This window comes from Uloborus diversus, chromosome 3, assembly GCF_026930045.1.
Source record: "Uloborus diversus isolate 005 chromosome 3, Udiv.v.3.1, whole genome shotgun sequence".
NCBI lineage: Eukaryota > Metazoa > Arthropoda > Arachnida > Araneae > Uloboridae > Uloborus > Uloborus diversus.
This window is the reverse complement of record NC_072733.1, coordinates 68,959,936-68,976,771: the sequence shown is the minus strand read 5'-3', so window position 1 is coordinate 68,976,771 and position 16,836 is coordinate 68,959,936. Positions and strand designations below refer to the sequence as shown.

General features: G+C 32.8%; 1 protein-coding gene across 4 annotated transcripts in view; it reads left to right on the top strand.

The window, feature by feature from the left end:
- Positions 1-7,255, top strand: part of LOC129219375 (inverted formin-2-like) — a 140,081-nt gene extending 132,826 nt beyond the window's left edge. For 3 of the 4 annotated variants that reach the window (XR_008580406.1, XR_008580405.1, XR_008580407.1), the window contains 2 exons: positions 2,141-2,246; positions 7,061-7,198. Coding sequence is in view for 1 of the 4 variants with exons in the window: in XM_054853749.1 (XP_054709724.1) it covers positions 7,061-7,098 (38 nt within the window). In the remaining 3 variants the exon portion in view is untranslated. Of the gene's footprint in view, positions 1-2,140; positions 2,247-7,060 lie in introns of all 4 variants that reach the window. The other variant, XM_054853749.1, reaches the window with a different exon arrangement.
- The last annotated feature ends 9,581 nt before the right edge of the window (positions 7,256-16,836 follow it).

The following is a 16,836-nucleotide window of genomic DNA, read 5'->3' as shown; positions in this document are numbered from 1 at the left end:
CCCATATTCATTCTATTAACATTAAAAGTGGTATTTCAATAATTTCGTTGCGAAACTTTAATTTGCCTTATGCATGCAGTGGAACTGGACCCAAAGTAAAATCAATATGGACTAATATGATTTACCGTATTATTCTTACTGGATCAGCAGCAGACCAATCAGGAATATTTCTCGAAATCCCATGATCCTTGCGCATTTCCATTTCTAATGTAAGTAATTGCAATTTCTAATGAAAATTTCTTATGCCATCACCATCATCAAAACTGAAGGTCATACGTGCAACGTTACATATGGGAAGATTATATTGTTCACGGGGAAGTAAAGGTTGGTCTCTCTTGATTAGGAAATGAAGTGAATCAATTTCTTTCAAAACCTCATAAAAACGATACAAAAAGCGTATGTACGAGTATACCATGATATTTTAAATTAAAAACAATATGCAGAATATTTATTTAAGACACATATTTTATGCTTATGCACCTAAAAACAAGCATCAATTGTACTGCATTTGCAATAACGGAATGAACGAAGGTTTCCTTTGGCCTAAATGATAAGAGATGGAAACACGCGAGAGAAACAAAACGCGCGATGTTGACATAAGAACCGCCAAATGCTTTACGTGTAATTGAAGCTCAGAGCATAAGGGGTAGGGGAAGACCGCCTATATTGGACCCCCTAAGAACAAGAGGCCTGTGTCGCTAAATGTGAAGCAAAAAAAAAAAATAAATAAATAAATAAAAAAATTTTGAAAAAAAAATAGAACCGACTTCAAAATTGCTCTAAAAAGTGAAAAATAATTTTATTCTTTAAACACCATCGATAATGCTTTTAAGCATAATTTTTGAAGTTGGCGCAAAAACAAAACGAAAAATCCAGTGTAACCATGCTTCGTTCATATTTTTTTCAGAAAAGCATCCAAAGTTACGAACGAAACATTTATATCGTTATTCAAATATGTTGTCATCAATGCATAATTTATGTGATAGTGAAGAAACTGGGCCTGGTTAAATTTATAGTTGTAGTTGAGTTATGACTGTGAATGATTTTATCTATCGTTTTTGCGCCAACTTCAAAAATTATGTTTAAAAGCATTATCGATGGTGTTTAAAGAATAAAATTATTTTTCACTTTTTAGAGCAATTTTGAAGTCTGTTCTTTTTTTTTTTTTTTCAAAATTATTTTATTTCATTCTTTTTAGTGTAAATGTAGATATTTCGGTAAAAGTAAGAAGTTACCTAGTAAGAAGTTCGGCTCTATATCACTGTATTGCTTTAGAAAAGCCTTAATTATTCAAAATTATCATTACAATTACTATTAATGTTATATAGCACCAAACTTTTATAACAATGAGTTTCATATTGTCGCGTAGATGAAGATAGCGAAGACAATGTGAAAGCCAAATGAAGCGAATACTCGTTAGTCTCAACTCGAGATATTTATTCAGAACCACGAATGAACGTTACATCTTATATACAACTTGAGAAAGTGCTGGAACTTTCCAGACTTGGAAAGATACAGAAATTAATAGAACATTCGAAAAAATACGGGAAACAGTAGAAACGAAATTTTAGTAAAATTCACTTTGTCCTAGTTGGGATTTGAACCCGGGTCGCTCGTGTGGGAGACGAGAATTCTACCACTGAGCCACGGATGAAAAGTGCGAACTTCGCTACAATATCATTTTAATCATTTAATAGGGAAATTGCATAAAATGTACTGTCTATTGCCAATAACTTTTTTTTCTAAAGAATAAATATGGTCAAACAAAATAATGGGACCTAAGTTGAGCTTTCCCCTATCCATTAAAAAAAGAATCATCAAAATCGGTTCACTAGGTGAGACGCTATGAGTGGACAAACAAACAAAAAAAAAACATACATACGGTATGAATTGATAACCGCCTCCTTTTTGAAGTCGGTTAAAAAGTAGGGCATCTGAAGCCAAATTTAATTAGGAACCGTCATAGGTGGTTAGATTTTCGGTAAATATGACGATGATTTTTTAAAAATTATTTTTGACAAAGTTGCAAAAGTCCAATTTAGGAATATATGCGCCTATATTGAACCATACGTTTCCTAAATTGGACCGTAACAGTAAATGATATAATAACTCACATTTGAACCGTACAATCACTTTACAGGATTTGAAATAGCATTTCCTTTGCTTTGGGCTTTCTCGGCGCAGTTTTGATGAATCCACTGATGGCATTTCATACACTAAATCATGCATTGCACTTGATTTCTATGGCAAGTATTGCAATACCATTTGTTTTGTTTGGTTTTTTGCTCCTTCTTTTGTGACTTTATCTGGTTCGTGTCCTTTTTATGTCGCGATGACTTTAGAACGTTTACCGAAGTAGATTTCTTTTTTCTGCCACCCACTTTTTATGTAAAGGTACTATGTGTGCCACCTTTACAAAATCATCAATAGATTCTATTGATAATCATAACTTGATGAGAACTAGCCACTGATTACTTGGAAATTTTATTAATTTTATCCTTACCTTATTCTTGTGCAAAAATCTTGTACAGCTGACAGCGAACATGTAGCGTGTTTACTTTGGCAAGTATAGTACCATCTAGAATTCTAACTTCTAACTCGGTTTCTGAAAAGTCGCTGTTATTGAACACAATTGTAATAAAAGTTCTTGAGAATCCACTCACAGAATATTGGTCACGATTGCAGTTTGTCCATAAGAGTAACCTAACAGTTCTATTATTTTATATTGGGTACTGAACCTTATTGGATGTTCTCGTATCCACGTGTCACATGCTCGATTGAAATATGTGGACAGAATCTTGAAAAAGGCCCCAGCTAAGGGCTGTAAACGATGCTTAGTATATGCTGGAAGAGGAAGCACTTACACCGGTATCGTTAGCCAAGTTTATAGCACAGCCCCATATCATCCTTCCTACAATCAGCTAAGGCTCTTTCCCTCATTTTTTCCTCCTAAGAACCGCATTTCCCTTTTTAGACATTTTCTAAAACCAAGAATGATAGAAATAACGTAGCTTGTAATTAATAAAGAAATCAGCTAAAAAATACCGTTAACAAGCACAAAATTAAAAACCAGCTTGAATGCTTTAAAAAGACTTAATTTATATTTTGAGCAATCTTAACTGTGCATTTAAATGTCACCACTAAATTATTTTCTGTAAAAAATAAGTTTTAAGTTAGTTTGAATTTTAGATTCTTAAACTGGACTACCGGTTCAGTTATTTATACCGGATCCAGTGTTATTAATAAAATAACCAGTCGTCAACAAATAACGTTAACAGGCACAATTTCAGTCAAATTAAAAAAAATACATTTGACAAAACTGAAATTGAAGCTTAATGGAAAATTATCTAGTTTTACGGGTGGCAGCTTCTAGAAAATGTGCTTGAAAAGTATAAGTTAAAATAATTTTCCTGATTTAGTGTTAAAATGTGCTTAAAATAATAATAACTACGCTATTAAGTTACACTAATCACTTATTTTATAACGTGATAAGTAAAAAGACTTGCTTAATTTCATATTCTTAAGTTGGACCACCGGTCCAATATAGGAATATTCTTTCGGTCCAATAAAGAAAAACACGACATTTTTTATTCTTTTATTCATAACTTGTCAACAAGTTTCGTAATCGTGCGTGTAAATACATTGCTGTAATCCCCATTAAAAACTGTTTATAATTAAAATACTATAAAAGCACTATTCTCAGTTCACAAGTTTTAGTATTATCCTACTAGATACAAGTTCTCCAAATAAGATCGAACACGTTTTCAACACAAATCACATCGTAACTCAAGCTATACAAATTGAAATACGGCGAAACTTCATCCTCACAAAAGTTTCAGACACAAATCTTTGTATTTCCACCTTAAGAGTGTAGCACAAATCTCTACGCTAGATTTTAAACCCCCGGTTCAATTTAAGCAGTGGTCCAATGTAAGCGGTCTTCCCCTATAGCATTGTATTAACCTTGGACATTGCAAATCATTTAGAGTCACCCAATGTTTATGCTTCAAAATTTATTTAAAAGAATTATAATCAAAATTCGCTTCGGGAAAATTAGTTTTTGAATTCAAGTAGTGCAGTTAGACGATATTAATCCGCGTTTCTAAAAGTTGTAATATTGTTGCATTTTGGGAAATCCTGTATGGTTTTTCATCTATACTAAAATCGAAATAAAAAATTTTGCAGAGGAATTCATTTAAGTACATTTAGTTGAGAAAACTCGTAACTGAAAGAGTAATTGCACGTAAGTACCGTATATTCCACGTCAAGAGATAAAACAATGACAAGCAAAGAACATTCGATAGGAAAGAAATTGAGAAAGAAGAAAAAATAAACAAAACTTATTTGGAGAAATATTCTTTGTGATGATCGTATTTAAGCATTTAAAACGATATGGTTAAATAATATAGCTGACAAATACATTATCAGAAAGAAATTGTCAAAAAAAATGTTTAAAAAAAGTAGAGGTATGCGAAAAAAGCAAGTTTTCCATAGAAAACGAGTAAAAGAGGTTACAATTCATCCCGATGTTTGATAACGACCCGCCTTTTCGTAAAATGTACAATATTCATCCTACTAGCCGTTCGGAATTTTGTCACTTAAGAATTAATTTGGAACATTTTCATAGTCCAACATATTTTCAAAATCTTTTGATAGTAAAAGATCCTGCCAATCTATCAATTAGCATGTATAGAACTCAGATTTTAAGAGGACAATAAATCTTAGAAACTAACTTTATTTGGTATATGTAACCTTCTGACTCAGCTCCTGAATTTAGAAAATTGTTTTTAAGTATTTAACTTTTATGATAACTTTTAGACCGTACAGCTTTATGGCAAACATTTGCAGAAGATCTTTGTGACGACATATTGCAATTAAAGCGTCAGCAGAAATACTAAGATTGTCGTTCAATATAAAACGATATAAACCAAAGTCAAATACTTTAAAAAAAGAAGGTAAAGTTGTCAATGAGGCGGAAATTCAATTGGGGACTTTACTTTGTCACCGCCGCAACGAAAACAATTATATAAAACAAGATTTGGCCACGAAAACCAGGAATTTAATTTTATGTTTTTTGGCATACCCGGTGGAACTGGAAAACTTAATAAATTGAACATTAGCCAAAAATCGATCAACAGGCAGACTGGCATTTGCGATGATTTTTTACGGAACTGATGGGAGTTTACTCAATGGTTCGAAAATTAACTATTCAACAGTTAATTTACTTAGAATATCCCCTCCAAACCAGAAAGTGTCCATATGTTTCCTAGAAAAACTGGTAATTGGGAGAACTTTTTTAAGAGCTTGTCTCATAATGTAGGGCGAATTTTCGATGAGCCAATGTTTGGCTATAGAAGGCGTAGAAAGAATCTTAAAAGGATAAAAAGTTCAGACAAAATTATGAGAGGCATCACCTTCGTATTTGACGGTGACTTTCATCAAACTTTTCCTGCGGTGCACTAGGGAAACACGTGCAGATATACTTCAAATCTGATTAAAGTAGTCTCCTTTTAGGAGCCCTTCAAAATCTCTGCATCTAAGGAACAACTAGAAGAGTTCGTTTAGGAGATATTGGTAAAAACTAGAGTATTTTATTACAAGTAAGTATCGGGAAGATTGTATTGTTCAGTGGGAATTATATGTTGGCCTCTCTTGATCAGGAAATGAGGTAAATCAATTTGTTTCAAATCTCATAAAAACCAATTTTGCTTACTATTAAACTTTAAGATATTTCTTTTCAACCCGAACAAAGTCGGGACGGGCCGCTAGTATATATAAATAAATAAATAAATAAATAAATATATATATATATATATATATATATATATATATATATATATATATATATATATATATATATATATATATATATATATATACATATACATATATATATATATATATATGTGTGTGTGTGTGTGTGTGTGTGTGTGTGTGTGTGTGTGTGCTTGGGCAATATGCGAAACCGGGCCCCTCTCGAAAATAATTTCTGGATACGGTCTTGTTTATTTTGCAACGGACTTGTTGCAAAATAGCCGTTGCATTTTGCAACGGACTTAGTAACCAATTGGCAGTAATTTCTTACTAATTTTGACGCATCTCCGATGTCTTCCAATAAATACCATTAGCATACGGGATGATATGCCCCCCCCCCCCGGGTGCATATTTTAATGGTAAATCTTTTAAATTCAAATTCCGTCATGGATGATTCACGTGGATACTACTTGTCACGACTTCAAACAGATAGGCAGTACGGAAGATATGTCCAAACAGGCAGACAGACGGGATCTGATTTTAATGATTCCGATATTCTATAAATAGCATTGTTAAAAGACCTTATTCAATTGACACTTTTTTGGAACTAGTTTCGTAGAAAGAAAGAAGAAACAGAAATGCAATAAGTCAATAGGTGGTAAATAGTCAGGAAATGTGGATATGTAAGCTCTTGTAAAACTTCAAAGCTGGTTAATTTAGTGTAGAGGATTCTCAGTAAATAGTGAATATACCTGACACCTATGATCAGCAACAGAGGAAGACAAAAATCATTTTCAAATGTACGGTTGATAAAAAGACTTCAAAACCTCTTTGCTTGAATACAGACACAACATTTTGGTTTTATTCAGCTATGAAAATGATGTTTAAAGAAATTATAATTAAAAATATAATACAATAACTTAATAAATATGATCTATATCGTTGTAAAACATGACAAATGAAATATATTTTTAATATATCATACTAGCTGATATGTTATACTTAGGCTGAAGAAATTGAAAAAAAAAAAAAAAAAACTAAAGTCAAGACTTGCAAATATACACTGCTGGCTTGTGGCGAGAGGCAATACAGATTTGTTGCAGGGGGGGCCCAAAATCTATAGATCCGGGCCTGGATATATTAACGTACTTTCGACTGTTATTCAAATAATTTACTTTTAAAAATCTCAATTTTGAGTTCCTGTTGTCCAGTATGAATGCTTCGTACGGGTTAGCTAATCATAGTATTAAAGATGTAATTTACTTAAAAACATTTTTTTTAATTATTCAATTTATTTGTTTTGCAGATTCTAGGGCTTGGAATCCGAGGAATTGCACCCTTTGAACGACAGAAGACTGACTAATTTGACATTTCTTTTAACAACCATCAACTTATGTACAAAATTTTAAAAACATATCATCTTACAATTTAAGGGAGTTTTTTGTTCACATTAGTTCAAATGTTGTATAATATGAAAGCAATAAAACGTATTTTAAAAAATTACTCGATTTTTGTATATTATGCAGTCGTCCTCCTCCACAAACACAAAATTTTAATTTAAGAACCTTAGTTTTTAAAATGGGGCCACCACATGGGGAAGATTTGATTTTTTGAGAAAGTAATCGCGAAAAAATACAGTACAACAAAGATGCATTTGAAAAAAAAAAAAAAAAAAAACAGTGTAATGTTGATATTACAATTTGGGTTTGTTCGAATAATGCAACCGCTTTACCGGTGACAAACCTGGCGCGTTCTAATAGAGCTACCGGTAAATAGGTTATCGGTAAACCTAATGAAAACATTCTATGGACACTCAACTCTCTAACCACTGGAAGTCATCACATCAACCGACCGGTGCAACCGGTTGCTCTATTCGAACACATCATTAGCCTGTTGTAGTTTTCGTTTCGTGGGTGAAAATCGCTTGTAACCTTTTACCCCGTTTACACTGGCCGAGATATACTAGTTTATTTTTAAACGGTGTTAAAGTTAAACCGCGAGCCGAAACGGGCGTTTACACTAGCGTTAGTTTAAACACGTTTAACCGTAACTTTTTGTTTGTTTACATTCTGTCATTCTGCTGTAGCGTCGTTGCTTTTTTATTTTCATGCTCGCTTACACTGTTTTTGTTATTAAAGAAAATAATATTCAAGACTGAATCATATTTTCTAAGCACATTGCGAAATATATTTAGCAGTTTGTACGATTCTTATTTATTTTTAAGCAATTTATGTTCGAAGCATCGATTTTGTGCACGAAAAAAAACCCCCTTCAAAATCAAAGCTTTGAACTTGAAATCAGATTAATAGAGTGTTTTGAAACTTCATTGTTGGGAAATAAATGATTTCCTTTACATTTTCCTTCATGTTTACGTTTCATAGATGAGAAGAAAGTAGGTTTTGTGCATCAATAACAATTTAAAGGTGAAACGCACTGTCTAGTTTTGACAAAAGTAAAATTTTTCGGTTGATAAATATCTCAAAATGTTTAGACCAGAATAACAGTGTTCTTAGTTACCTGGAAAAATTTAGGAATTTGTAATTACAAACGAGCAAAAATTGACTTTTTAATTTTTTTTTTATCTTGAAAGTAAAGCTAATATTTTGATCAGTCACTCTCGTGAATACATAAAAATAATAATAAAAATGTTCACTTTGTTCTTTTTTCCGAATGGAGAATATGTATTTATGAATTAGTACTTTTTCAGTTCTACAGATCATACACTAATCTTTTTAATTTATCTACAGTGCATTGGTCTACATTTTGCACAGCTGAGTGTATCCAATCCCATGTATCCAATTAAGGTGAACATATCGGTAGTGGCCACTGCTTCAACAGTGCCCACTTCAACGTTTATATTTGAAAAAAAATAGGGTTCCAGGTTTTCCAATGGATTCAAACATGCAGGAGGTAATATCATAAGTGCACAGTTGATGAAATTGTGATTCCATTGGGATACCTGGAATCCTAATTTTTGAAATATAAACCTTGAAATAGCCACGACTGAAGCACTGGCCACTATGGGTGTATTTACCTTAGAACCTGTTTTTATTTATATTTCTATTCAAAAAGTTTTCGTAGTCGTCAATCACTGCTTTCGAAAAGGATATAAATCCTTTTCTTTTCCTCAGCACAATTATTTCGATTTGAAACGGTTGCTTTTCAATGTAAGTACTTATAGTTATTTCAAGTTATTATAAGACCCCCTTCCCCCTTAATTAGCCAAATATAGCCTAATTCTGCCTTTTAGGGATTCTTGTTCACCAACTTCGTACATCTCAAATATTGTTTAATAAGCAATTTAAATGAAGATCATATTTCTTCCCTGAGTGCTCACGAATTCCCCACAGAAAAACATTTTTAAAAAATCTTTTGATAATGAAATGCTATACAAATCATTTGTTTCAAGTACACAATAAAATTCACTTTGCGACATATTGTCAGACCACACCCATTTATATTGCAACCTCTCACTTTCATGCTCATTTTTCTGCAAAAACAATTTTTTTATTGCGAAAAAATTGCATTTTTTATATATTTAGCAAGGATGTCTCTGAAAGGAGAACCAACTGTATGAATGGTTTCTTAATTGTTACACGTAGAAGTACCTACTAAATTGATTTCCCAAGAAAAAGTCTTTTTTTTTCAGTGTAATTTTCCTAAGACAAAAATTAGGACATTTTGGCATAAGAACTGCACCTTTAAACCTGTGCTTCTTTGGTATATTTTTTTCCCACCTTCGAACCCGAGCGCCTTTTTTTTTTTCTTTGCCCTTGAACAAACCTGTGCAACTTCAGATTTTATGCACCTGTGCATTTTTGTTTTTAATTTGCGGCCTCTTAGGGCACCCAATCTGCCTCTGCATATGCGTATGATCCTTTTGTAATGATGAGCCTATCTTTCTTGTTTTTCACATGTTTTGTTTTTAGTTTCAATGCATGTGTTAATGTTACTGGTAATCTAAGCTATTGTATATATTAGTTTCTTTTTTACTTCTTTCGGATTATCCGGCAAATTAGCTTATCCGATGTTTTTCTTGCTACCCTGTTCTAAGAATAACCGGAAGTTAGCTGTATTTTCATAACTTGAGAAGAAAAAAGGGTAATGAATGTACAGTACAACTTTGGTTTAACAACACCCGATTTCCTCAATTTAATGATACACTTTTCCGGATTTCACTTGCATTGAATGTTCATGCTCCTGGATTCAACGAGTCCCTTGGCAATTGTTAAGTCGGGTTATACTTAACAATTTAACTTTTTTCTTAAAGAATGTAAAATCAACTTATTAACTTGGTTTTAGAAAAGGAATTAAATAAAAGCTGTAATATATTTAACTTGAAGTGTAAATTATGATTTCTTTTAAAACAAGCAAAAACAAAGTACAGTATTTCAACAAAAATTGATACTCATTCTTTAATTTAATGCTTATTTCCACTGATATTGCAACTCTTGGGGAACGTACTCGCTTCACAAGGGACTATATGTATTCATTCTGGTTTCAAAGCAGTGGGTAAAAAAAATAACCTACTTAACTGCTGCAGTTTATGATGCAAAAGATGTTTTTCTAGGTGTTTTCAATTTTATGAGTTTTTTAATAAAACAAATAACTTTTCCTGATGATTCCAGGTTCTCGCTGACAAAAAGGAACCCAGAATGTTAAACAATACATTTTAGGAGATGTAATTGATTATCAAATAAATAATCAAAAATGAATTGAAATATCAAAACATTTTCACATTTCATTATTAGAGAACATTCATACATTAATCATTTGAGTAAAAGTGTGCTTTGACAGTACCAGTAAAAAGTCTATTTGCAATGAATTCGAATTTGCACCATGCATTGTTTTTTTTCTGTGATCCTCTGAAAACAGTTAAATCCTCATTTCCTGAGTTGATCAAAATCAACACCAGTTCAGAAAACTAAACGCCCAAAGTATACGGATGACATAAAAAGTAGAGAAATATTCAGTTTTGTATCAAAAGAAAAGGGGAAAATATCCCCAGGGAGATTGTTGTGAAATAATAATAAACACACATGTTAGCAATTAAAAAAAATATTTTTTATTAGCATCACACACATACTTAAAAAATAGATCTTAAAAAGTTTAATGGGTCAAGTTTAACTTTTGGTCTGGGATTCTTTCTTGCTAGGTACTAGGTTTTTGAATAACCTTTTTAAAAATAAAATTATATGGTGAAAGATCTGGTTGTTTGATATAAAGGAGAGTAACACAACTTTGTTTTATTATTTTAAATCTTCAGTGACATCAATTTCTTCAGATGCTGCAATATAAAGCTTCTTTCTTGAAATCCATCCGCTTCTTTCTGTAAAATTCTTTAAGGTATATGCAAACTGAAAAGCATAAACAGAAAGGTTGGTATTAATTAAAACCAAATCTCCCTGTTATATGCCATTCGGTAATGAAAGGAACTGCAAACAAATGTGATAAAAATGTTACAATTTTCCTTCACACTTTATCCAGGCTTAGGACCGGCAGCTGTCAATGCTGGCGTGTTTAAAAATTGTTTTTACAAAACCTAAATTTTAATTTTTAAACTGTTGCATGAAATAAACTAATGCGTAGACATGTGCTACAGTTAACACTCTTCTTCAGAGTAGAATGGATGTGCCTCAGTTTTAGGAGTCTCCTCTCTGTAATAAAAAAACTTGATTAATTTTCCATTACAGTGAAAATAACATATGACTTAAAATAACTGTAAAATAAAGTTAAACAGAGCATTTTGGGAAACAAACATGTAGAGATTGACTGCAATGGCTAAAACTTCTACAGTTACGTTGTTACTGAGGGAAATTTGACAACAATCGTGAAATCAAATTCAGCTTATTGAATATTTCGACTCGACGAAATTCAGCTTATCAAAAATAAGTAACATACGTTAGATATTCAGTTAAACGAGAATAAATATTCACTTTGACTAACCACAGTTTTTGTCTTATCTAAGGTTGACTTAGGTAAGTTTCACGGTACTTGGCTCTAAGTTAGTAACATTGCCATAAATTGTTCTTTTGGATCTGTAACTCAAAGCAAAACATAATGCCACACGGATCAGATTTGCAGGTCGGAAGTGGTCTGCGGGCTGTAGGTTGGGCATCATTGCACTGGGTAATATGAATGGAATGATGACTAAAGGGTGCTATTTCATGTGCAAAGAACTCTAATAAAGTTGAAGCAAGGTATTTAAGGGATCAAAAACAAGTTTTCTACACTAAATACAAAAAAAAAACTCTGGTTAGGAAAAAAATTCACATATTGTAGTAGCGATTGGAACTAGATCAACCACAATAAACAAAATCAACTTGAATTCAAATAACTCTAGGGGCCTCCTTGGCAGAAGCTGAGTCTTCTAAGCCGGAGGCTATGGGTATGATTCCCACCTTGCCTTCGGTGTTCATTCATTCTCATGTATTGATGTATTGTAAAATTTTCATGTCTGTTGTCCTGAGAATAAAATTCGGAATAACGTTGCGGATTATTAGAGGTACAAAGTTTCACTACAATGAATAGCTAAAGACCGCAATGGGTGTAATGAAATCGAAAGACTCTAAAAACTTCGATTACTGAAAAGTTATACAGGAAAATAATAAATTACTCCGCAATTCATGTTGTAACTCTGAGAAGTATGTGAGCAGGATTATTTTAACCAATATTCAAGGTATTAAAACAGTATTAAAATGAGTAAGGAATAGCAAACAAAAATTTCCATTCATAAGAACAATTTAGTACTACAGTCGAACCTCGTTAATAGGAACTCGACAAAGAAGCCCAAAATATTTCGTGTTAACCGATTTCCACATTTACCGGATTTTGTCGAAGCTGACAATTTTTTGTTTTTGTTTTTATGACTCAGAAAATATAGTAACCAAAGTACATTTGTACTAAAATGTTCGCCCAAGCATTTGTATTAATAGTTCAAGTAAGAAACACAAGTAATTCGAACCAGGCATTGGATATTTGGGGCATTTCTTTACGACAGTGCATTTTCAAACATCTGATCGAAAGACTGGATTTTTGCTGCAGTGTTGGCGGGTAAATAAACACAATTTATTGCTTTTAGACCATAAACCTCTACATCGGCAGAACAGTTGTCTTGAATCAAACTTCTTTTTTCACAATGAAATTTTAAATCTACTTTTATCAGCCACTTGGTAAAGATTTCACTGTTCATCCAAGCTTTTTTTACTGTAAGCATAGTCTGCAGCTAAAGTTTGTTTTTACTTGAAGCAGCGAGATTTTTACGATTTCCCTACAACAAGGAGAGAAATTTTTTCGCTGGCATTCATGTCGCTTGTGTCCAAGTGCAGATCTTTTAACTTTCGAAAGTAATTTCAAATAAAACGATGAGAATTTAATTTTTTCTTCTTCCTTTTTTTTTCAAGACCTTAAAATATTCTTTGTCTTATGCGAGAATTCGTCTAAAATCTTTTCGTGTTAAGTGATAGATTTAACACTAATTTGTAGCTTTATCTGATGGGGGGTTGCATTTACTTCATGCTAAGCGAAATTTTGCGATAAGCAAGTTTGTGTTAACGGGGTTTGACTGTACTCACTATCACAAAGTAGTACATAACGTCTCATAGAACTGTTTCCAGGGTCACTACTTCAAATACGCCAGGCCGTCTGGGGCCAAGGCTGGCCCTTCATCAATTTGGTTCACAGGGATCCCTCTCTCACATAAACTCATAAAATGTATAATGCTCTGATTCCGAGCCAGGTCTCTAGTTTGTGACATAACCCTTCTCGGCGCTGCAAATAAGTTTTTCCATATGTAAACATAAGGAATGGCGAAGAGTAAATTTTGGCAAAGCTTTGTGCATTTTTCCAATTTCCATTATCTGTAAGAATTAAAATTTTCAAGGCGTTAGGTATTATCCTGGATGCTGGTCCGCAACACACAGAATATCAATTTTTTTTTTGTTACTTTTTACAGAAAACTGGATTGAAAGGTTTTACAAAGAATGATTCCGAAGCTGGTTTGTTTCAAATTTCTATATCATATGAGACTTTTATCTGTTAAATAATCATGACTTATTGGAACAAATTTCAAGCTGAATTAAAATCTTGCCAAAAAACAGTTCTACTTAAAGGCGGTATCTTACTTCTGGGCATAATTAATGTGGAAGCAACACCTTTAACAAAGTGTTAAAATATGGTCAGTATAGTTTTGCTTTTAATAAATCAAAGTAGTTTAATTTTCCTTTTTAACCCTTTTAGTACAGAACAGTAATGAAGATTAATTTAAGATTCTTGAAAAGTAAACAATAAAAATTTCGAAAATAAACATCTACCACTAAATATTTTGTACTTAATTTCAATTCATTCTCAACGAATTGATCTTTAACCAAAAGAAACTATGAAAAATGCTTTGAAACATTCAATGACCTATTTTATGAATGCTTTACAAATATATTATATATTTACTAAAAAGTTAGAACTATGTACTGTTTTTTTTTTAGTTAAGCATTTTGAAAGGTAAAATATAAATGAAATAAAAGCATTCAAACTTACCAGAATAGAGATGTCAGATTTTCTGATTTTGTGTTGAATTACATAAAACTTACAATTCACTTACGTTATAGATTTCCTTTAATTTTTTGTATGTAACATTAAACACTTCCAACGCTAATCTATAGGCTTTCATTTTCCGATCACTTCAGCGATTTTTATTTTTCGTCCCCGATTAATTCAATGTAAAAATAGTTGTAAACATGAGCAGATTTCTGCAATAAATTTGGTCTCAAGCACTTTGAAATATGATGCATCATGCATACATAATCATAAAAACATAAATAATAGTTATGAAAGCATTAAAAACACATCTGACAGATTTTCATAAATTTTTCAGCAACTTAATGTGTTTTTCCGGCGAATTTCCTTTTCATATTTAGCGTTGCGGCGGCCATATTGTTGTAAATAAACGTGTTTAAAGCAGCTAAGAGAGTTTCCGGAAGTCTCTTAATTTTAACACGCTTCCGAGCAAAGTTAAACTATCACATGACCGAACGACGTCATATTTTAAACCAACTTCGCAGTTAAACTAGTATAACTCTGCCAGTGTAAACGGGGTATTTCTGTGGGTCACAGTGTGCGAGCGCGGATTTGATTGCGGTGGTTACTGCAAGGAGGATAGAAGGAAGGGAAGACGCCCAACGCGGGGAAACGTGTAGCCAAAACCATAACCGGTTTTAACTGACGCGGCGAAAAGTCTACCAAAACATTCGGCTTTAAAAGGCTTTAACAGTGGTGTTTGCTTAGAAATGGTAGTGTGATGCTGTGTTTACTGGTGAGTATTTTCTATTCATTATTTCTTATCATGATTACATCTTTGATCCTGGATTTCCGATTAAATTTGCTGAGCACATTGTGTATTGCATAGCAGGGTCAGGGTTTGTTTTCAGAAAGTTGTCCCGGGCTCTAAAGTGCTTGTTATGTGCTGATGCTATTATTACCACTGATCCCTATTTTTTGAAGTCTTTAATTTCCTTGAAAACTAGAGGTGGATTGGTGCATCCATTTGTTGATTTGGTGTATTCAGAATTGTAGAACTGCAGAATCAGTTTTTAGGAAAATTATCCAAGCAGATGGAGGGATATTTTTGCTTAAAAAACATGGCATTTTTGAAACTGAAGCCAAGGTATTGCGCTCAGCTAAATACATTCTTGTTCTAAAGTTTAAACATTCATTCCTTTTGATCAAGGTCCAGTAGAAAACCCTGATACCCATTTCATTCGTGCAGTTATAGAAGAATATTTAAATCTAAGGTTTGGGTATTGAAGGGAAAATATTGGGAAAAAAAAAAAAAAACGGCAATGAAACGCGTTTTTTTCAGTACAGTGGAAAAAAGGCAAAAACAGAATTACAAAGAAAGTTGAATTCAGAAAGAAGATATAAATGCAATGTAAATAAATTACTTCAGCTTTCAATATTATTATTAATTATATTTATTTATAAATTGCAAAATCTGCATTTAGTAACAAAAGCAATCATTTTAAATCTTCAATACAACATGTTGCAAAATAACGTAGTAAAATTTTATAAGTCTAATTCTTTAAATGATAAAAATTGGAATAAGCATTTATTATTATTATTTTTTTTTTAATTAGGTTTGACCCATTTTTGCCACCGTTAGAATAAAAACGGGTATAAACTGCTCTGGAAAAAATATTTTTGCCCATGTTCGCCAAAGTGGGAAAACTAGATGTGCTTTCTTTATGGGGATTGGATGTAATTAATTTAATATTATAGTAATTTTAACTGTAGTCTAATAGTTCTCATGTTTTAATGCCTAAAGTATTAAACTGCATCAGTGAAACAGTAAACCACATGTTAAGATTGTACTGTTTCAGTAAAATGCTTTTTTAATTAATACTTTGAATGCACAGCGAAAGAAAGTGGAGGGTGAATAATATTAAAATAACTCACTGATTTTGTACAAAAAACAAAACAAAACAAAAAAAAAGTAACTTATGATTTATATCTAGTGTCAAAAATAAATTTGAAAAAATGTTTAACTCATATTTATATTCAATTGAATTCTGTTTTAATTGTAAATTTATATTAATGAAAAACCTAGTGAAGACTTGGGCCGGAGACGCTCGACAGAAATGCGGAGATAGCCAATATGGCTTACTCCTAGGATATCTTCTGAATTGTCCCTCTTGTTGATGACCGCTATGAAGAGAGGTAGGGGCTTTTTCTCCGGTCCGACTTGCATTTGAAGCACCTTCGTAACGTCGAAGCCGAGTCTTTTCAGATCATTCATGAGCTCGTCGGTGGGCTTCAAGTCCTGATGATTCAACACTTTTATCGGGCCTATGACGCATACGCATCTTTACCCGGATTCAGTGGAATGGTAGAATGAGAGGGGAAGGGAATGAGTGATTTTGACTGGGCCTCCAGGCATTTAGGATGCCTGGGAAAAACCATTTCGAAAAAGGGGGGGGGGGGGGAAGCTTATGGCCTCGCTAGGGCTGCGAGACCGCTTATGAGTTCGTTGATCTGTAGCTGCTGGGCCTGGAGCTGGTTCAGAACTTGGGAGATAAGTGACATGATCTGCGT